Source organism: Rhinoraja longicauda, chromosome 25 (genome assembly GCF_053455715.1).
Source record: "Rhinoraja longicauda isolate Sanriku21f chromosome 25, sRhiLon1.1, whole genome shotgun sequence".
In the NCBI taxonomy this organism is placed as follows: Eukaryota; Metazoa; Chordata; class Chondrichthyes; order Rajiformes; family Arhynchobatidae; genus Rhinoraja; species Rhinoraja longicauda.
Genome location: NC_135977.1, coordinates 935,433 through 957,459, shown reverse-complemented (window position 1 = coordinate 957,459; position 22,027 = coordinate 935,433). Strand labels below are relative to the sequence as shown.

General features: G+C 48.6%; 1 protein-coding gene across 1 annotated transcript; it reads right to left on the bottom strand.

The window, feature by feature from the left end:
• Positions 1-7,100: 7,100 nt before the first annotated feature.
• Positions 7,101-17,584, bottom strand: ran (RAN, member RAS oncogene family). Its single transcript, XM_078421229.1, has 7 exons — positions 17,480-17,584; positions 16,905-16,949; positions 14,516-14,600; positions 13,270-13,395; positions 13,002-13,189; positions 11,440-11,610; positions 7,101-7,549 (listed from the first exon to the last, which is right to left on the bottom strand). The coding sequence occupies exons 2-7, from the start codon at positions 16,938-16,940 to the stop codon at positions 7,505-7,507; spliced, it is 651 nt and encodes a 216-aa protein (XP_078277355.1). The 5' UTR covers positions 16,941-16,949; positions 17,480-17,584; the 3' UTR covers positions 7,101-7,504.
• Between the last annotated feature and the right edge of the window lie 4,443 nt (positions 17,585-22,027).

The following is a 22,027-nucleotide window of genomic DNA, read 5'->3' as shown; positions in this document are numbered from 1 at the left end:
ACTGACCCACACCACCCTGGCCACACTCTCACTGACCCACACTCTCACTGACCCACACCACCCTGGCCACACTCTCACTGACCCACACCACCCTGACCACACACTCACTGACCCACACCACCCTGACCCACACCACCCTGGCCACACTCTCACTGACCCACACCACCCTGACCACACACTCACTGACCCACACCACCCTGACCCACACCACCCTGACCCACACCACCCTGGCCACACTCTCACTGACCCACACTCTCACTGACCCACACCACCCTGGCCACACTCTCACTGACCCACACCACCCTGGCCACACTCTCACTGACCCACACCACCCTGACCCTCACCACCCTGGCCACACTCTCACTGACCCACACCACCCTGGCCACACTCTCACTGACCCACACCACCCTGGCCACACTCTCACTGACCCACACTCTCACTGACCCACACTCTCACTGACCCACACTCTCACTGACCCACACTCTCACTGACCCACACCACCATGGCCACACTCTCACTGACCCACACCACCCTGGCCACACTCTCACTGACCCACACCACCCTGGCCACACTCTCACTGACCCACACCACCCTGGCCACACTCTCACTGACCCACACTCTCACTGACCCACACCACCCTGACCACACACTCACTGACCCACACCACCCTGACCCACACCACCCTGGCCACACTCTCACTGACCCACACTCTCACTGACCCACACCACCCTGGCCACACTCTCACTGACCCACACCACCCTGGCCACACTCTCGCTGACCCACACCACCCTGACCCACACCACCCTGGCCACACTCTCACTGACCCACACCACCCTGGCCACACTCTCACTGACCCACACCACCCTGGCCACACTCTCACTGACCCACACCACCCTGGCCACACTCTCACTGACCCACACCACCCTGGCCACACTCTCACTGACCCACACCACCCTGGCCACACTCTCACTGACCCACACCACCCTGGCCACACTCTCGCTGACCCACACTCTCACTGACCCACACCACCCTGGCCACACTCTCACTGACCCACACCACCCTGGCCACACTCTCACTGACCCACACTCTCACTGACCCACACCACCCTGGCCACACTCTCACTGACCCACACTCTCACTGACCCACACACTCACTGACCCACCACCCTGGCCACACTCTCACTGACCCACACACCCCTGGCCACACTCTCACTGACCCACACCAACCTGGCCACACCACCCTGGCCACACTCTCACTGACCCACACCACCCTGGCCACACTCTCACTGACCCACACCACCCTGGCCACACTCTCACTGACCCACACCCCCCTGGCCACACTCTCACTGACCCACACCACCCTGGCCACACTCTCACTGACCCACACCACCCTGGCCACACTCTCACTGACCCACACCACCCTGGCCACACTCTCGTCTCGCTGCTACCATGGGGGAGAAGGTACAGGAGCCTGAAAACCGTGACCTCCAGGTTCAGGCACAGCCTCTTCCCAGCAACCACCAGGCTCTTGAACGCTGCACAACACTGACCGACCTCAACTATGAACTTCTATAGATTATAGAAACTTGACCCTTGGTTTCACTAAAGACTTGTTTGTTTTCCAGCACTATTATTAATCTTATTACTTTATTAAAATTTTAGTTCAGGTTTCAGATACAGCATGGAAACAGGTCATTCGGCCCCCCGCGTCCACACCGACCGTCGAGTTTGCACGTTCTCCCTGTGACCACGTGGGTTTTCTCCGGGTGCTCCGGTTTCTTCCCACATCTCCAAGACGTGCAGGTTTGTAGGTTAATCAGCTTCTGTAAATTGCCCCTAGTGTGTGGGATAGAATTAGTGTGAAAGGGTGATCATTGGTCGGCACAAACTCGGTGTGTCGAAGGGCTAGGTTCCACGTAAAGATGGGTTCCCGGCTGAGTTAGTTAATTGGCTACAAACCTATCTTGGTGGTAGACGTCAGAGGGTGGTAGTTATTAATGTGGTCAATTTGCAGATGACACCAAAATTGGCAGCACAGTGGGCCGTGAAGGTGGTTATCGGAGACTGTAACCAGATCTAGATGAATCGATACTGAATGGAAGATTTGAACTTGGACGTGTGAGAGATGTTGCATTCTGGTTAAGTTAAACCAGGACAAGACTTAAATAGCTCGTGGTCGGAGCCAAGGGAAGATGCAGAACAGCGACCTAGAGGTACAAGTACAGCCATCCCTGAAAGTAGACAACATGGTGGACACAACAGGTCAGTGAGTTGAATGTTTATTGGCCAAGTATGTACACATACAAGGAATGTGCCTTGGTGCTCCGCTCGCAAGTAACAACACCAACATAAGTAAACAATTACAAATAACATCAAGAATAAAACATTATAGTTTAAACATGTGAGTGGAATTAAACCAGAGCAAAAGGAGGTTACAGACTTTTAGTTGTTGAGTAGAACTACTACTCGTGGTAAAAGCTGTTTTTATGTCTGGCTGTGGCAGCTTTGACAGTCCGGAGTGGCCTTCCAGAGGGAAGTGCTTCAAAGAGTTTGTGGCCGGGGTGAGATAACCTACCTGACTTCATCAGTCAGAGCATTGAGTATCAGCGTGGAACACAAAGGACAGGCAGCATCTGTGGAGGGAACCTGCTTCAGACTGATGCAGTGTGAGGGAGAAAGAGAGATGGGGGCAGGGCAACACCTGGCAAGTGATAGGTGGAGAAACAATGAACTGCAGAGTGCTGGTTGAATAGTCGACTGGATGGTACAATCCCTAAGGTTTTGCACTACAATTGACTGGTGTTGTTCTTGGGGGTGACCATTAGGTAATGTTGCTGCCATTCCGACACATCTCCAGTTGTGTACCTCAACGTCACTGGGTGTTCCGGCCTTTTATCACAAGACCCCCTCAGTGGAGGCCGGCCCACCGCAGGGTGATCAGACCTGGGTATGCGTCTCTAGATGGTCACGTGGCAGCCCAGGGAGCATCTCTTCTTCTCAGCCACAGCCAGTGACTGCTCCGTTCGGCGGCATTGGCAAGTTCTTTGATTGCCCTCCTTTGGGCCTGCCGACTGACTCCAACTTCCCTCAAGAGCCTTGCGGTGGAACTGGCTACAAAGCCCCTGCACCCCACCTCCACTGGACGCACCCTTACACTCCAACCTCGCTCCTCTGCCTCCACTGCAAGGTTGGAATATCTCAGCCTTTTCCTTTCAAATGCCTCGTCCACAGCCTCCTCCCAGGGCACCGTCAGCTCAATGATGAAAACACGCCCACAGGAGTTGGACCAGAGGACCAGGTCTGGTCACAGGTTGGTAGCTGCGATTTCAACTGGGAAGGTGAGTCTCTGGCCTAGGTCAACACGCATTTCCCAGTCCCTGGCTGTGTTCAGTGGGCATGGGTTGAGAAACGAGGAGTTAGTCCTCCATTTCCCTCCTTCCCGGATAAAGGATGGGATTTGCGGGAATGTTATCTGGGCATTGATAGGCATGGCGTTGGTGGTAACTCTCTTGCGCTCGAGTTCAGCTGCCAAACACCTCAGCACCTGGTTGCGTGGCCAGGTGTATCTGCCTTGTGTTAGGTTGGTCTTACAACCGACCACGATGTGCTTGAGGTTTGCTGGAACTGCACACAGGGGGCAGGCTGGATCCTCTCCCAGCTAAAGATTTAGGTTTGTGCGAGAGGGAAGGATTAACTCAGCATCATCTCTGGAGAGAAGGAATGGGCGACGTTTCGGGTCGAGACCCTTCTTCAGACTGACAGTCAGGGGAAAGGGAAACGAGAGATGTAGACGATGATGTAGAGAGATAAAGGACAATGAATGAAAGAAATGCAAAAAAGTAACGATGATAAAGGAAACAGGCCCTTGTTTGCTGTTTGTTGGGTGAAAATGAGAAGTTGGTGCAACTTGGGTGGAGGAGGAATGGAGAGAGAGGGAATGCCGGGCCTGCCTGAAGTGAGAGAAATCAATACTCACCACTGGGCTGTAAGCTGCCCAAGCGAAATATGAGAAATAAGCTCAGTCCGCCTGGACCTACCCGATCTCCAGGTTGCTAAACTTTAATTCCCCCTCCCATTCCCACACTGACCTTTCTGTCCTGGGCCTCCTCCATTGTTAGGTTCTGTCCTGGGCCTCCTCCATTGTCAGTGAGGTTAAACACTAATTGGAGGAACAGCATCTCATATTTCGCTGTTCCTCCAATTTGCATTGTTTCACTCTGATAAACTGAATTATCTCAGAGAATTCTTTCAATGAGTCTTACCAATTTCTATCAATGCACCTTGAAAAGCATCAGTTTATGTAGGAAGGAACTGTAGATGCTGGTTTACACCGAAAATAGACATGAAATGTGGAGGAACTCAGCGGGTCAGGCAGCATCTGTGGAGAACATGGATAGGTGACGTTTCACAGAGTGCTGGAGTAACTCAGCGGGTCAGGCAGCATCTGTGGAGAACATGGATAGGTGACGTTTCACAGAGTGCTGGAGTAACTCAGCGGGTCAGGCAGCATCTGTGGAGAACATGGATAGGTGACGTTTCACAGAGTGCTGGAGTAACTCAGCGGGACAGGCAGCATCTCTGGAGAGAAGGAATGGGTGACGTTTCAGGTCGAGACCCTTCTTCAGATTCTTTAGTCTGGTATGGCAACTATCCAAGATTGCAAGATCTTGGCACAATCTATCATACGCCCATCTACTCCACCCACACACTGCCTCGGGAAAGCAGCTAACATTATCAAGGGCCATTCATTCACTCATCTCTCCTCGTTTAGTTTAGATACAGCGTGGAAATGCTCTTCGTCCCGAGTCCGCACCGACCAGCGATCCCCGTACACTACCAAACCCTACACACTAGGAATAATTTTACCATTTTACCAAAGCCAATTAACCTGCAAACCTGTACAGCTTTGGAATGTGGAGGAAACCTGAGCACCCAGAGAAAGCCCACGTGGTCACAGGGAGAACGTGCAATCAGCACCCAGTCAGGATCGAATCCTTATCTCTGGTGGTGTAAAGCAGCAACTCTACTGCTGCGCCACCATGCCATGCCGCCCTCAGTCAGATCTGAAGAAGGGTCTTGATCCAAAACATCACCTATTCCTTTCCTCAGAATAGATCAGCCATGATTGAATGGCAGAGTTGATTTGATGGGTGGAATGGCCTAACTCTACTATCACTTATGATGCTGACTAATTCACCGAGTTGCTCCAGCGTTGGGTGTCTACCTTCAGAAGATACAAGAGTTTGAAAGCATGACCCCCAGATTCAAGGAAGCTTGCCCACTCATCACAACCTCAAATGCTGGGGATGAACTCCTGATGTTCCTATCGACAGGACTGCCTGCTCCCCTTGCATTTTACTGGATTGTGTAGCATCCAGTTTCTACTGCAGGTAATCATATGGTACGATTGGTCTGGACAGCATCCAAAGGACCCACTTCACCTTGGTACAAGTGACAATAAACTAATACCAAGTCAAGATTAAAACATTTGCAGAAGTGCCTGGGTCTAATTAAGACAGAGTTCCAATTGTTATCCAGATCTGTAAATCTCAACTGCATGGAACAGTATGTACCTTGCTCAAGGCTTCCATCTAATGTCCTATAGTCAACACCCTGATTGATTGTGGATATGATGCTCTCCCCCAGTCATTCAGCAAGAAAACAAACTAGTCACACCTGCCTGTGTTCTGCCCATATCCCCCCCCCCCTCCCCTCCGAAACCTTCGTATCCATGCACCTGTCCAAAGTTGTTATTGCACCTTCCTCAAACACCTCTGGCAGCTCGTTCCATACACCCACCACCCTGTGTGAAAATGTTACCCCTCACACTGTTATTCTTCCCCTCTCACCAAATCCAGGATGGGGAGGAATCTGGTAGACTTTCGAAGAGCTCCCCGTCTCCTCCCCCCACTCACCATCAACAACACCAGTCACATCTGTGGAGTCATTTAAGTTCCTTGGAACCATCATCTCCAGGGACCTTAAATGGGGGGGCCACCATCGACTCCACAGTCAAAAAGGCCCAACAGAGGATGTACTTCCTGCAACAACTGAGGAAACACAATCTGCCACAGGCAATGATGGTCCAATTCTATACTGCTATCATTGAGTCAGTCCTCACCTTCTCATGGTCTGGTTTGGCTCAGCCACCAAGCACGACATTTGGAGGCTGCAACGGATCGTTCGCACAGCTGAGAAGGTTGTTGGCTGCAACCTTCCCCCCATTGACGAACTGTACACTGCAAGGGCCAGGAAGCGAGCGGGCAAGATCATCTCTGACCCCTCACCCTGGCCAAACTCTTTGAAGCACTTCCCTCTGGAAGGCGACTCCAGACTGTCAAAGCAGCCACAGCCAGACATAAAAACAGCTTTCTCTTCCCCCCCCCCCCCCCCCCCCCAAAAGTGATAGTTCTACTCAATAACCAAAGTCTGTAGTCCTTTTTTGCTCTGGTTTATTTTCACCCAAATGTTTAGACCGTAATGGTGTATCCTTATTGTTTTGACGTGTTTATGCTAAAATTCTTAATTGTTAACTGTATGTTTGTGTTGTCGTTTGTGAGCGGAGCACCAAGGCACATTCCTTGTATATGCATACTTGGCCATAAACTTATCTTCATTCATTCAAAATCTGTCCTTTAGTTCTTGATCTCTTTACTCTGGGTGCATTCACTCTAGCTAGCCCCCTCCATCAGAAGTTGAATATAAACTTCCCAGGATTTATTTGAAGGGTTTTATGACATTCCAAGCCCATCTATGCATACCATCAGCATTTGCAATCCACTACTACACAAGGTCACACAGCAAGCACCTGTGCTGCTAACATGATAGAATTACAGAAGTTGAAGCCTACAGCAAGCACCCCCTTCATACACTTCCTCAATTAGCCAGATTCTGCCATGCCAGAGCTACACAACCCTGCCTCACACCCACACTTCCATTCATCAGCTTCTTCCTGAAAACATGGCTGGTAGTTCCAACAGCCCCTTGTGGGCTTTCACATTTCCTTCATGGAAAGTCAGTTCTTCCCCCCAAAACACACAGCCACTGCAATGGCTGCAAGCATGACTAGGGTGGTTAATGAAATACAGGTTTAAAACAATGTATTTTGGAAGCAATGCTGAGCACTTTAATGCCACGATTCACGGAGCCATTTGGAATACAACTTTATTAAGATCACAACTTTATGATCTAAACCAAAAGTTAACAAAAAGTAAGAATGACATAAGATACAACTTGAAACGATGTATTGTGATTTTACTAGTATCATAAATTAAATTATGCATACACTAAAATGTTGCAGTTTATGAAGAGTTTCAGTATCAGGTACACAGGTCTAGGTGTGAAGAATATGGTCATACTGCACAGCATTCACTTCCAATTTCAACTTTAGTCTCCCTAAAGATTATAAGCACTTAAGCTCTGTTCAGCTAATTAACGGACAAACACTGCATCACAGGACAGCTACCTATAAAACTAGGCTGCTGTGTTCGACTCCAGCCTCGAATTCACAGGTCATCGTCTTCATCTGGCAATGCAGTGCTTTGAGCAGCCTGCAACGTGAAAGTAAAAGCAGACATTTTAGTTAAAATACAGTCCACGGGACACTTTGTACACGTAAAGAATAATGGCACAAACAGTAACACCATTCAAATTCTCTAACATTGGCAATGTGCTCTAGCCAGCTCCCAATGTCCACAAGCCAGCTCCCAAATTTGCACCCAATTCATTTTACAATGAAAAGTCAACTATGATTCTTCAATGTAACCTGTAGCAGTATACAGTATCAGGATTTTTTTTGAAAAAGACAGTTTGGCAAAACAAACAGAGTTAATGGCTTTAACTTTGCACGATGAGATGCTTGACCATAATAAAATGGTAGAATGAATAAAAAGCCTGAACTCTGAATAGCTGATGTTTGCAATATTGCACCTGGCAGGGTACAACTCCTAAACCTTGTACACCAGCCAGGCTGATAGTACATCCCCCAATTGCTTGGGGAGGACGTCTTGGAATGATGAGAACAATGTTTCCGCTGAGAGTGGGATGTAGTTAATTGCTGACCGATTGTGGAATTGTGCAAACATGGCCTTCTGTGGTATAATAAGGATCCTTACCTTTGACTAGTGACTTTGTGTGAAACATTTTATAACAGTAGTGATAAAAAATATTGGGCAGGAAACAATGTTATTAATTTGAAGGAAATGTGTTAAACATTCTTGCGGCAAATTCTGTATTGAAATGCTGCATCTTTGAGTGGAAGCAAGGGGAGTGCTGAGTATGGTTGTACACCCTTAGCACTGATCCCCCCCACTCCCGTCTGACGATAATTAAAGCTGTGCTTGCTTTACCGTTAACTGTTATCGTCTGTTTTAAGAAACAAACTTTAACATTGCCGTAGTCGGCAGGATCTCGCTGGGACCAACAACAGATGACTGAGTAAGAGGCTGAGAGTAACCGGGACTGGATGGGGAGAAAATTGAGCTCTAGTCGGACCCCTTGAGACCGACCTCAGAAAGAAGCTCCCGGGAACACTGTGGTCCCTCGTCAGGAGGTTGACCTGGTTTCAGCCGAGATCCTTAGAAACAGACAACGAAGGTAAGACCTAACGTTAATTAAGAGATTTTTGCTACTGGGAAAGTAGTCAGCAATTGGCTATAGCAAACTCCAAAGGTTTGTCATTAATTAAGATGAGGAATAATTTGGATAAGAGTGACAGGGGAACGCCCGTGCAACACATGTTATAATAAAGATTCTAGAATATTAAGTTATAAGTTAACCAAACGTTTGGGTGATGAGTCTGGACCAGTTGTAGAAACTGTTAAAAAGGCAGAAATGTCAATTTGGGGAAAAGATGCAGGAAAGAAAAAAAAAGAATTAAAGAATGGAAGAGTGAGGCAGAAAAGAGGGAGGAGATGTGAGAGAGGAGTTGGATGGATAGTGCATGTGAGAAGGAGATTGAGAAATAAGGATGGAACTATGAAAGAATGGAAGGTGCTCCAGATAGAGTGTCAGTGGGCAGAGGAGCAAGGAAAAAGAACTAGTCTGAAGAAGGGTCTCGACCCGAAACGTCACCCATTCCTTCTCTCCCGAGATGCTGCCTGTCCTGCTGAGTTACTCCAGCATTTTGTGAATAAATCTATTTGTACCAGCATCTGTAGTTATTTTCTTATACAAAAGAGTGCGCTCGGAGCATTGATAAAAAGAGCTCAGAACCAAACAATTATTAGTTAATAAAAAACCTGGTACCAGTAAATCCTCCGGAGACCCTATGTCTGGCATAACAACCCTCTTTGCTAGTGAAGATGAGGAGGGTCCCACATGGAGGAGACCTCCTCCATATGCCCCACCAGTAGGTGCCAATGCTCTTATTGAAATACAGACACCATTAATGGCTCCCTTATACCCCAAAATTCCAACAGGGGAAGCCAGGGGAGAAGTAAGGGCACGAGACCAAGAAGATGCAGGTGCGGGAACAGCATCTGAAGAGGAGGAGGATAGGAAAGACAGGGGAAAAGGAGGGAATGACTAGGATGATGAAGGAAACGTGGTGGCATCCAAACAAATTGGCAGGGGCCCTAAAGTAAGCCTCCAAATGCAGGATTTGCCAGAAATCCAACCCAGGCAAACCTATTAAAGTACCCCATGGGGTGATACTGATGCCAGCACGGCCGTTTGAATGTATTCAGATTGATTTTATTGAAATGCCACGGGCCCATTGCTATAAATATTGCTTAGTGATATTGGATTTGTTTAGTAGGTGGATTGTAGCTCTACCAACCACTAATAATACTGCTGAAACTACTGTGACATTGTTGTTAAGAGAAATTATTCCACGATTCGGGCTGCCTATTGTTATAAGTTCTGATAATGGTCCACATTTTATTGCAACTGTTAACAAAGAATGATGTGCATATTTTAACATTAGACAACAGTTTCACTGTGTATATCACCCCCAAGCTTCAGGTATTGTTGAGAGAGCCAATGGAGTCCTTAAGAATAAGATTACAAAGTTAATGGGAGAAATGGGGCAGACATGGATTAAGGTATTACCTTTAGCGTTGTTTGAAATGCGAGTAACTCCCCATAATGTAACAAAGTTATCCCCCGCAGAGATTATCCAAGGTAAACCCCTGAGAACGTCTAGTAGACCATATGAAGGAACCCTAGATTTGCACACACGGAATGATGAGATAATAACCTATGTTCAGCAACTAACTTGTATTCTGTCAGCATTACACTTACAAGTAAGAGTCCCAGAGGCTGCTGCCTGACAAGAGATGCAGGAGAAAAGGTCCAGCCTGGTGACTACGTGCTGATACGAAATTGGGATCAGAAGTTAGGCGAATGCTGCAAAGGACCATACCAAGTACTACTCACCACACCGACCACCGTTAAAGTCAAAAACAACCCTCGCTGGATACACCTGACTGATTGCAAGCGTATTGGAAAATTGAAAGATAAAATATGAGACTGTTGATTCTTCTTGCTATTCCGGGTCTGGCCCAGAGGGTCTGGACTGGAGAGAAAAATGTATTTTTGTCCTTCAGTTACGAGTTTGCTTTCCACAGCAATATCAGTGCTGGGTGTGTACCCACGTTCCCCATACCAGTGGGGAAGGGATACCTCTTTTGCCCATTCCCTTTAATCTTACAGAGATCCCAGCTGCTTACTGTTTTCATAATGTCATCCTGGGTAGTGGCTGTGTAAGTGGAAGTCAATATTGTACGGGTCCCGATAACACAAAGGTGTTTGTCCCTCTATCGAGAGTAGGAAACAAATCAATGTTTGCAGGATGGTATACACCACGCTGGATGGTAAATGAGGCTAGTGGGGAACATGCCACGATTTAAATTGGCCATTCACCCTCACCAACTAGTCGGTGCCATTTGCCATTGTCACATGGAGGGTAGCGGGGTGTTTTTGAGAAACAGCAATTGCACCTCAATTTGAATTTGAATGAAATGTTGTGTTAAACATTCTTGCTGCAAATTCTGTATAAAAATGCTGTATCTGAGAGTGGAAGCAAGGGGAGTGCCGAGTCTGGTCACACACTCTTAGCACTGATCCCCCCACTCCCGTCTGATGATAATTAAAGCTGTGCTTGGTTTACCTTTAACTGTTTATGTTGTTGTCTGTTTTAAGAAACAAACTTTAACAAAACTTGCAGATAAATTAACATCAGACCAATTAGATTTTACTTTTAACAATGTAAATCTCTTTGGTCAATTCAACAGTTTAAACAAGGATAGAATCTGCACCACCACTTAGATGGATTTATAGATATCAAGCTGTCAAGGAGCTGCAAAAAGTGTACATGGTGCAGAAATATTTTACATCCCCCTCAGCTCATCTATTAAACACTGTAAAGTGTGATTAAGCAGAAGACATGCCACTCCCCCCCCCCCCCCCAACTCATCATTCATGGTGTGGTTCACTGTACCTTGAGATCCTCCTCATATTGTGCTGCTAAGTCTGGATCCATCTGAACCTCTGGGGGAGCCAAGGCCGGCATAGCAACAAACTCCAAGTTGGGATCGCCAATGAGTTTCCTGGCCAGCCACAGGAAGGGCTTCTCAAAGTTGTAGTTGCTTTTGGCAGATATATCATAGTACTGCAAGGAGACAAGCGTAGTGTACAACAGCCAACATTTTACAGCAATTGTGTGAAGGTAAGGAGCAACATGCATCATTCCACACCGACAAACGTCAATGAGAGAGAACATTCTGCAGATTAAAACGTGGATTTAGGACAGATTGAAATCAGTGCAACAAGTTGTAATTTAAATGTAAAAACAGTCTCATTATTATATTTGAAAAGTCTAAACGTAAATGGTTAAATACAAAAAGCAACACCCGGTTCATTCATAAATTAACTGGTTTCCCCATGCAATTGCACGCCACACGCCAAACTTAGTTTAGCCCCAATGCTCAAACCAAATTAAATGTAAGTCTCACAATCACATCCAAACACAACAGATCTATTTAATAACTTCAACAATGCACTGGTTTCCATCTCTCAATGTTTTAATTTAAGGAGGCAGATCAATTAAACTAGGCCTGCATTCCAAAACGTAGTCTGCCCAAGCATGTTAAACGCTTACGAAACAAAGCCTCAACGAGGGATTCACTGATCAGATATTCTGTACTGAAGCAACTGGATTTTACCAGAGCTTTAACTTACAAACACCCCTCTGAATTGTTGCTGAGTACAGCCAAAACAGGATTAGGATGCCTAATGTTAATGAACAACCCACAATGCAAACGGCATCGCCGCTAACATCTCCCACTCTCTCCAATGCTACTACTTCTTGCTTTGCAGCTGAAGTCCCAGATTTCCTTCTCCTTCACACCCATTCAGCTGCGTAAAAGACAGAGCAGTCATTCTGATTCAATTGTAATCCAGTGGTGTTAGTGGGTAGTTTCAGCACTGACTCTGCCCCACCATGCCATGAGTTCAGTAATCGAAGCACTTCATCGAGCCCCATCGCCTCACCTGATAACAAGTGCTGCCAACCACTGCATTGGTCCCAAATGCAGGACATTTCAGAAGTTGCTTTTAACCCACGCAAAGGAAATGGAACTAACGGGCTGTGGAAATTGTTGGGTTGTTGGCCACACCCAAAAAGCTAACCAGTCACCAAATGAACTCGGAAAAAATGATTAATTAGTTAGCACAGTAACCAGAATAATCTTTCTTTACATCTTTACCAAACTAGAATCACTCCCAGTAAACGTACAAATAACAGTTGGGCACAGGTTTGCAAAATGCACACTCCCACCCCTCACAATCCAGTGTGAATGGCTTCCTAGAGGCACACTACAATCTTCTCTCAGGTTGGATTTGGAAAAGGTTTGAATCTAAAACAAAGTGTCCACTAACAATGTTAAATATTTCAGACAGTGAACAAGATGCCAGAGCTCAGTGCTGTAAGACCCCTCTCTCAGCACCCACTGCCAACTTTGGCAGATGTGCAAATGTACTCAACATTGACAAACGGCGTACCTGAAGGTTTTTCTTCCTGTGGAAGATGATAGCTTTGGCCTTCACTTTTCTGTCTTTAATGTCAACTTTGTTGCCACACAGGACAATGGGGATGTTCTCACACACTCGCACCAAGTCTCTATGCCAGTTGGGCACGTTCTTGTATGTCACCCGCGAAGTTACATCAAACATGATAATGGCACATTGAGCTGTTAAAGAAATAGCAAGTAAGAACCCCAGATACAATCAGAAGTACCACCGTCATGAGCTGTGGGGTTTAAATCCTTACCTTGAATATAGTAGCCATCACGGAGACCACCAAATTTCTCCTGTCCAGCAGTGTCCCACACATTAAATCTGATGGCACCTCTGTTAGTATGGAACACCAGTGGGTGGACTTCAACACCCAAAGTAGCTGCAACGGGAAATCCCACACACATTACTCCAACATCCACAACTCAGCTCCAACACCCCAGTCCCCAGATGAATATGACAATGGGCAGCTGTCAAATGACATTGTCCAGCATGATGTGAAAATGAAACATAGAATGCAGCAAGAATCCACTCCTGGGCCACATGGGCTGGTGTAATGATACATGTCAGATGCAGAATATTAAGCAATTACCCCTGATTTATATGTATGGAAACAAGCCCACAGCACAAGCTCTTCCATGCTGAACATGCCTCCCATTAGCCTGCATTTGGCCCATACCCCTCTAACCATTTCCTATCCATGCACATGTCCAAACAGCTTTTAGAATATTTTTTTTGTAGAATCATTGTATCTATAAAAAAAATACAGAATAAAAAGGCAATATAAATTAAACAGCATGTTTTCATTTAAAAAGTGAAACAAAAAGGCTTGGTGATATACTTGCATGAGGTTATGAAGGGGCCTTAAACAGAGAAAACTGCTACAAAGGACCACAGGTCTGAGGCTCTGGGTTGTACAACACCTTTGTAAAGTACTAGCAAGTGATCTGCAGACAATTCTGGGGCACAGGACTGATTCAAGACCTTAACTGTACGAGGACGCAACCATGGTTCAAACTGTACCAGGGCGTAGCATGGAGCAAGCATGGTTTCAACTGTACTAGGACGCAGCATGGAGCAATAGGTTTAAGTTGCAGCCATTCTCAGACCACCAATCATACCGATATCTATTCAAACTATTGGTGAACATCAGCAAGATCGGATCAGCAACTTCTCTCGTGATTGGGGGTAATTTATAAGCAACATTAAAAACCTCATCAAGTTGATCTAGAATGCTTGCTAGAAGGGCAATGGGGCAAATTAAATATTTAGTCACGGAATAATTTCCACGCTTATGAAAGTATGGCAATTCCTCACCAATGAAAGGTGTGAGATTAATTGAAACAGATTTGTCAAGAATCAGCAGATAGGCACAAAAGGCTCAGGCAGCATCTCTGGAGAATAGGAATAGGTGACGTTTGGTGTCGAAACCGTTCTGTAGACTGAGTCAGGGGAAAGGGAATCAGAATAGGTACCTGCACCGTGTCATTTAAAGCACTTACCTACATACTTCTTTTCAAATTCACCAGTCAAATGGCGCTTCACAAAAGTAGTTTTACCAGTACCACCATCTCCAACAAGTACAAGCTACAAAAATAATGATTCAGTTAGCATTTTTTAGTGAAACAGATTTAACCAATAAGGCAAGAAAGTACAAGACTTTACTTATGAAGAAAAACCATCCCTGTCTCCACATTGGGGAAAGTGCTCATCTTCCTGCTGCTGGATCCCCCAGAGTAGAGCTCAACATGACTTCTGCCTTGCAGTTACGTATACTCGTTCACTAATGGCAAAGGGACAATAGTCTTTATTCCTTTTGGAATCAATTCCTCCATTGGCATACTTTGCCTTTTATCTCCATTCCATATCACAAGAACTGTCACGCCACACTCACCAATTTATTTTAGTTAATATGACCAGTTAATATTATGGCAATCCCAGGAGTGATGTGGGCAGGTCAGATTTGAGAAGACTATCTGACATTCCCTAAACAGATGAAGTGACAAATACATCATTGTAACTGCATCCAAATGACCAAAGATGGAGGAAAACTGATCAAACAATTGTACTCCCACCCCAGTCCAATTACTCGCTAAAAAACAACCCCAAACACAACTAAGAGCCAAAAGAACTATTTATTTTAGACAATTTGAAGATTATTATAGATTAAGACATGGACTGCTGGGTCAACTCATGGGGCAATACAACATTTTGTGGGATACACTTCTAAGTAAATAACACCTTAGCACAGGAGCTCTCCAGCTATGGAAAAATAACTTTACCGAAACATTTAGTCTTAATCATAGAGCCATGTAACACAGAAACAGTAGACACAAAAAACTGGAGTAACTCAGCAGGACAGGCAGCATCTCTGGAGAGAAGGAATGGGTGATGTTTCGGGTCGAGACGAGAAGGGTCAGAACTTCTCTCCAGAGATGCTGCCTGTCTCACTGAGTTACTCCAGCTTTTTGTGTCTATCTGCGGTTTAAACCAGCATCTGTAGCTCCTTCTAACACAGAAACGGGCAAATCAGCCCAACTTGCCCCATCTAAGTTAGTCCCCTCCCCATCCCCTCAATCTCCCCTCCTAAACGTTTCATAGCCTTGTACTTGTCTTTTAAATTGTTATAGTACCTGCCTCAACTACCTATGCTAGCTCATTCCATACACCTACCATCATCTGCTTTAAAGCGCCTTTTGTATTAAAAATACACGTTTACTGGTTAAAATAAAATATTAGTTAAATACAAGTTTATGAACGACTGGACATTTTATATTGCACTGGTTTTGGTACAGGGTAGGGTCAGAGTGATGCTCAATTAAACCACAAGTTCATGCAAGTCTGGGGTTCCGGGAGTGGGACAAGGACCGATTACAACCTGAAGCCTCTGCCCAACGGGGTTAGGAGATAGGATGGAGGGGTTACGGGAGAGGATGGTGGTATTAGGGGAGGGAGTGGGGGGTTAGGGGAGAGGGGAGATTGAGGGGACTGGTGGGGAGGGAGAGGATGGAGGGGAGAGGATGGATGAGAGATTATGGAGGGGAGAGGATGGAGAGATTGAGGGGATTGGAGGGGAGATTGAGGGGATGGAGGGGAGATTGGGGGGATGGAGGGGAGATTGAGGGGATGGAGGGGAGATTGAGGGGATGGAGGGGAGATTGAGGGGATGGAGGGGAGATTGAGGGGATGGAGGGGAGATTGAGGGGATGGAGGGGAGATTGAGGGGATGGAGGGGAGATTGAGGGGATGGAGGGGAGATTGAGGGGATGGAGGGGAGATTGAGGGGATGGAGGGGAGATTGAGGGGATGGAGGGGAGATTGAGGGGATGGAGGGGAGATTGAGGGGATGGAGGGGAGATTGAGGGGATGGAGGGGAGATTGAGGGGATGGAGGGGAGATTGAGGGGATGGAGGGGAGATTGAGGGGATGGAGGGGAGATTGAGGGGATGGAGGGGAGATTGAGGGGATGGAGGGGAGATTGAGGGGATGGAGGGGAGATTGAGGGGATGGAGGGGAGATTGAGGGGATGGAGGGGAGATTGAGGGGATGGAGGGGAGATTGAGGGGATGGAGGGGAGATTGGGGGGATGGAGGGGAGATTGGGGGGATGGAGGGGAGATTGAGGGGATGGAGGGGAGATTGAGGGGATGGAGGGGAGATTGAGGGGATGGAGGGGAGATTGAGGGGATGGAGGGGAGATTGAGGGGATGGAGGGGAGATTGAGGGGATGGAGGGGAGATTGGGGGGATGGAGGGGAGATTGAGGGGATGGAGGGGAGATTGAGGGGATGGAGGGGAGATTGGGGGGATGGAGGGGAGATTGAGGGGATGGAGGGGAGATTGGGGGGATGGAGGGGAGATTGGGGGGATGGGGACGGGCGGCAGTTCCTTACCTTGAATTGGACTTGAGGTTCTCCCTGGTCTCCCATGGCTCGTAACTGCGGGGGAGGACACGTGGTGAGTGGCGGCCTGTAACTCCCTCCCTCCCTCCCTTTCTCTCCCCCCCCCCCCTGCGGCCCTCCCTCTCCATCCCGTAACAAAGCCAGCCCCAGCCAGGCTGTGGGAGCCCGCGCTAGGCCGCGGCCCGCTTCCCGCCCTTTGCTTTGTTCAGGCGCGGCCCCGGGGGGAGCGGGCGGCCCGGACACGCGCAGCGGCCCGCGGGCCCCAGGGTTGGGGACAGCACGCGGGGAGGCCCGGTCCGGTCCGGTCCGGAGCGGGTGGATGAGGCCGGGGCCTGAGGCCTGGAGCCCGCGCTGCCCGCCAACGCCGCCTGGGCCTGGGCCTGAAGCTGGCGCGCTGAGGCCCGTCCCGTCCCGTCCCGTACCGTACCGTCCGGTCCTGCCGATGGGTGGGGGCGGCGGGGGGAGGTCGGGACGCTGCCCCGGATAGTTGGGGGGCCGCGGGGGGACGGCGGGCGGCAGGCGGCGGTGAAGGGTGGGCCCGGCGCTCCGGACGGCCGCCTGCTTACCTTCCAGAAGCGTCTACCGCTCAAAATGGCCGCTCCAGCCTCTAGTAGCCTGCTGCCCGCACCACGTGACGCTCAGCTCGGCGCGGCGCGTCCCCGACCTCGGCGCGTGCGCGTCCCCGACGGCCGCGGCGCTGCGACTGAGCATACGCGCCGGCGGTTGGCGGCGCGGTGACGTGACGTGCGCGCTCTAGCGGGGGGCGCGGGGTCACCGCGCATGCGCGAGGCTGCGGGCGGGCACATGGTCGCCGCTCCCTTGTTCCCGGGGCTGTTACTGCAGCTGCGCGGGGGGGGGGGGGGGGGATCGCCATGCAACCGTGCAGGGCATGCACTGCTGCCCCCCTGCTCCTGGGCATTTGCAATGCAGCACCTCTGACATAAAAATTAGAATCGAGGACAAAAATAAAAATGAGGACAGACAGAGTTCAGGGTGCAGGGGGGATGAGGGGAGATCTTATCGAAACGTATAAGATTATTAAGGGGTTGGACACGTTAGAGGCAGGAAACATGTTCCCAATGTTGGGGGAGTCCAGAACAAGGGGCCACAGTTTAAGAATAAGGGGTCGGCCATTTAGAACTGAGATGAGGACAAACTTTTTCAGTCAGAGAGTTGTGAATCTGTGGAATTCTCTGCCTCAGAAGGCAGTGGAGGCCAATTCTCTGAATGCATTCAAGAAAGAGCTGGATAGAGCTCTTAAGGATAGCGGAGTCAGGGGGTATGGGGAGAAGGCAGGAACGGTCACATTGAATGGCGGTGCTGGCTCGAAGGGCCGAATGGCCTCCTCCTGCACCTATTGTCTGTTGCAGTTTAGACCGCAATGGTTGAGGCTTCCTCCAAAGTTCACGGTGCAGTTTACAAAACTTTGGTCAGGCCACATTTGGAGCATTGTGTGCAGTTCAGGTCGCCTCAATACAGGATGCATGTGGAGGCTTTGGAGACGGTGCAGAGGAGGTTTAGCAGAATTCCCTTTACCCAAGGACAATAAGGGAATGGAATATATTACCACCCAACACACGTGCTGCTCCCGATGTTAAGTGGGTTAAAAAGGGGATTGAGCAAATAGATCTCCTCAACTTGGTCAAAAAGGACCACTTCAAAATTTAATCATTACCCTAGTCACTCCGACCTGTGCGAGATAACCACTTATGAGGTGTTTGCGCAGTAATCAACCAGAACCAGATGTGTAGGAACGAACTGCAGATGCTGGTTTAAATGAATGAATGAATAAGTTTATTGGCCAAGTATGTACACATACAAGGAATGTGCCTTGGTGCTCCGCACGCAAGTAACAACACGAACATACAGTAAACAATTAAGAATAAGCATAAAACATAAAAACATTAAGAATATATCATTACGGTTTAAATATGTGAGTGAAATAAACCAGAGCAAAAAGTGACGGCAGACTTTGGTTAGAGCTACTACTCGGGGAAAAAAGCTGTTTTTATGTCCGGCTGTGGCTGCTTTGACAGTCCGGAGTCGCCTTCCAGAGGGAAGTGCTTCAAAGAGTTTGTGGCCGGGGTGAGAGGGGTCAGAGATGATCTTGCCCGCTCGCTTCCTGGCCCTTGCAGTGTACAGTTCGTCAATGGGGGGAAGGTTGCAGCCAACAACCTTCTCAGCTGTGCGAACGATCCGTTGCAGCCTCCAAATGTCGTGCTTGGTGGCTGAGCCAAACCAGACCATGATGGAGAAGGTGAGGACGGACTCAATGATAGCAGTATAGAATTGGACCATCATTGCCTGTGGCAGATTGTGTTTTCTCAGTTACCGCAGGAAGTACATCCTCTGTTGGGCCTTTTTGACTGTGGAGTCGATGGTGGCCCCCCCCATTTAGGTAGATGATGATTCCAAGGAACTTAAATTACTCCACAGATGTGACTGTGGTGTTGTTGATGGTGAGTGGGGGGAGGGGAGGGGGAACTCTCCTAAAGTCTATAATCAGTTCCACTGTCTTGAGAGCATTGAGCTCCAGGTTGTTGCGATGGCACCAGGACGCCAGCTGTGTCATTTCCCGCCTGTAGGCAGATTCCTCCCCATCCTGGATCAGTCCAATCAGGGATATGTCATCTGCAAACGAGGAGCTTGACAGAGGAGTCTGTGGAGGTGCAGTCATTGGTGTAGAGAGAGTAAAGGAGAGGGGAGAGTACGCAGCCTTGCGGTGCTCCTATGCTGAGGGTCTGCGGGTCTGAGATGTGCTTTCCCAGCCTCACATGCTGCTTCCTGTCCGTTAGGAAGTTGATGATCCACTGACAGAGGGGTTCAGGCACAGTCAGCTGGGAGAGTTTGGAGTGTAGTAGCTCTGGCACAATGGTGTTCAATGGAGAGCTAAAGTCCACAAACAAAATCCTTGCATAGGTCCCCTTGTGGTCTCGGTGCTGGAGGATGAAGTGCAGGCCTAGGTTGACTGCGTCATCCACCGATCTATTGGCCCTGTATGCAAACTGCAGGGGGTCCAGCAGGGGGTTTGTGATGTTTTTCAGCTGGGCCAGCACGTCCTTCAAAGGTCTTCATGACTACAGAGGTCAGTGCGACAGGCCTGTAGTCATTAAAACCAGTGATCCTTGTCTTTTTGGGTCCAGGGACAATAGTGGAGACCTTGAAGCAGGCAGGGACAGTGCAGGTTTGCAGGGACAGGTTGAAATGTCTGTGTAGATCGGTGCCAGTTGTTCGGCACAGAGCTTGAGGGTAGAGGGGGAAACATTGTCCGGTCCTGGAGATTTCCGGCTTTTTTGTCTCCTGAATAGCCTCTCCGCCTCCGCAATTTCTATTGTTGGAGACGGAGAAGTGGCCAGACTGATGTTGGGCAGCAAGGAGGGGGGTGGGTGGTGGACGAGGGCCCAGTCAGTGCAGACTGGAGTTACGCTGTAAGTGGGTGTGAAGTGGTGATTGCAGAGGGATGGTGGGGGGGGGGGGGGGAAGGGGCCAGTCTTTGCAGACTGGTGTCAGTCTGTGAGTAGGTGTGAAGTGGTGAAGGGATCAGTCTTTGCACACTGGAGTCAAGTTGTGAGAAGGTGTGAAGTGGTGATTGGGGAGGAGTGGGCGGTGAAGGGGCCAGTCTTTGCAGAACGGAGGCGGGGCAAAGATAGGATGTAGTCGGAGACAGGAAGACCTGTGGGAGAACTGTGAAGGGGGAGGGGATGGAGAGAGAAAGCAGGAACTATCTGAAGTTAGAGAAGTCAATGTTCACATAGGCTACTGTTCCTGCACTACAATTACTGCCGCTTGCACTTGCTTATGCATTGTGAGATTTTACTGAACTGTCTGCGAAACAAGGAATTTCACTGTTCTAAGTACATGCGGCAATTACGTACCATTGAACTATTGATCCAGATTAAGAGAAACATTTTACAAACTGCAGATGTTTGAAATGTGAATGAAAATCAGCAAATGCTGAAACATTTGCCACAGTTGCAGCCTGACCTGTTAAGGTTTTCCAGCGGCACCTGGATAATGGACACACCTCAAACCACACCCATGGCTTGTATTCAGATTTTAATATATCTGAACATAAAAGGCTCTAATCTGTAAAAGATTGTTCATGTCAATTTGTCTAGTTTAGTTTAGTTTAGAGATACAGCGCGGAAACAGGCCCTTTTGGCCCACCGGGTCCGCGCCGACCAGCGATCCCCGCACACTAACACTATCCTATATCCGCTAGGGACAGTTTTTACATTTACCAAGCCAATTAACCTACATACCCTGTAGGAAAATAACTGCAGATGCTGGTACAAATGGAAAGTATTTATTCACAAAATGCTGGAGTAACTCAGCGGGTCAGGCAGCATCTCAGGAGAGAAGGAATGGGCGACGTTTCGGGTCGAGACCCTTCTTCAGACTGATGTCAGGGGGGCATGATGAAGGAAGGATATAGGTGGAGACAGGAAGATAGAGGGAGATCTGGGCAGGGGGAGGGGAAGAGAGGGACAGAGGAACTATCTAAAGTTGTAGAAGTCAATGTTCATACCACCGGGCTGCAAGCTGCCCAGGCGAAATATGAGGTGCTGTTCCTCCAATTTCCGGTGGGCCTCACTATGGCACTGGAGGAGGCCCATGACAGAAAGGTCAGACTGGGAATGGGAGGGGGAGTTGAAGTGCTCAGCCACCGGGAGATCAGTTTGGTTAATGCGGAACGAGCGCAGGTGTTCAGCGAAGCGATCGCCGAGCCTGCGCTTGGTTTCGCCGATATAAATAAGTTGACATCTAGAGCAGCGGATGCAATAGATGAGGTTGGATGAGGTGCAGGTGAACCTCTGTCTCACCTGGAAAGACTGTTTGGGTCCTTGGATGGAGTTGAGGGGGGAAGTAAAGGGACAGGTGTTGCATCTCTTGCGTTTGCAGGGGGAAGTGCCCGGGGATGGGGTGGTTTGGGTAGGGACGAGTGGACCAGGGAGTTACAGAGGGAACGGTCTCTGCGGAACGCAGAAAGGGGAGGGGATGGGAAGATGTGGCCAGTAGTGGGGTCCCGTTGTAGGTGACGGAAATGTTGGTGGATGATTTGTTGAATACGCTGGCTGGTGGGATGGAAGGTGAGGACGAGGGGGATTCTGTCC

Coding starts and splice junctions, on each gene's coding strand:
- ran (XM_078421229.1), bottom strand. CDS start 16,940: ATGGGAGACCAGGGAGAACCTCAAGTCCAATTCAAG. Junction 13,396..14,515: donor ATTTGAAAAGAAGTATGTAG/GTAAGTGCTTTA, acceptor TTCCCGTTGCAG/CTACTTTGGGTGTTGAAGTC. Junction 11,611..13,001: donor ACAGGAAGAAAAACCTTCAG/GTACGCCGTTTG, acceptor GTCTCCTTGCAG/TACTATGATATATCTGCCAA.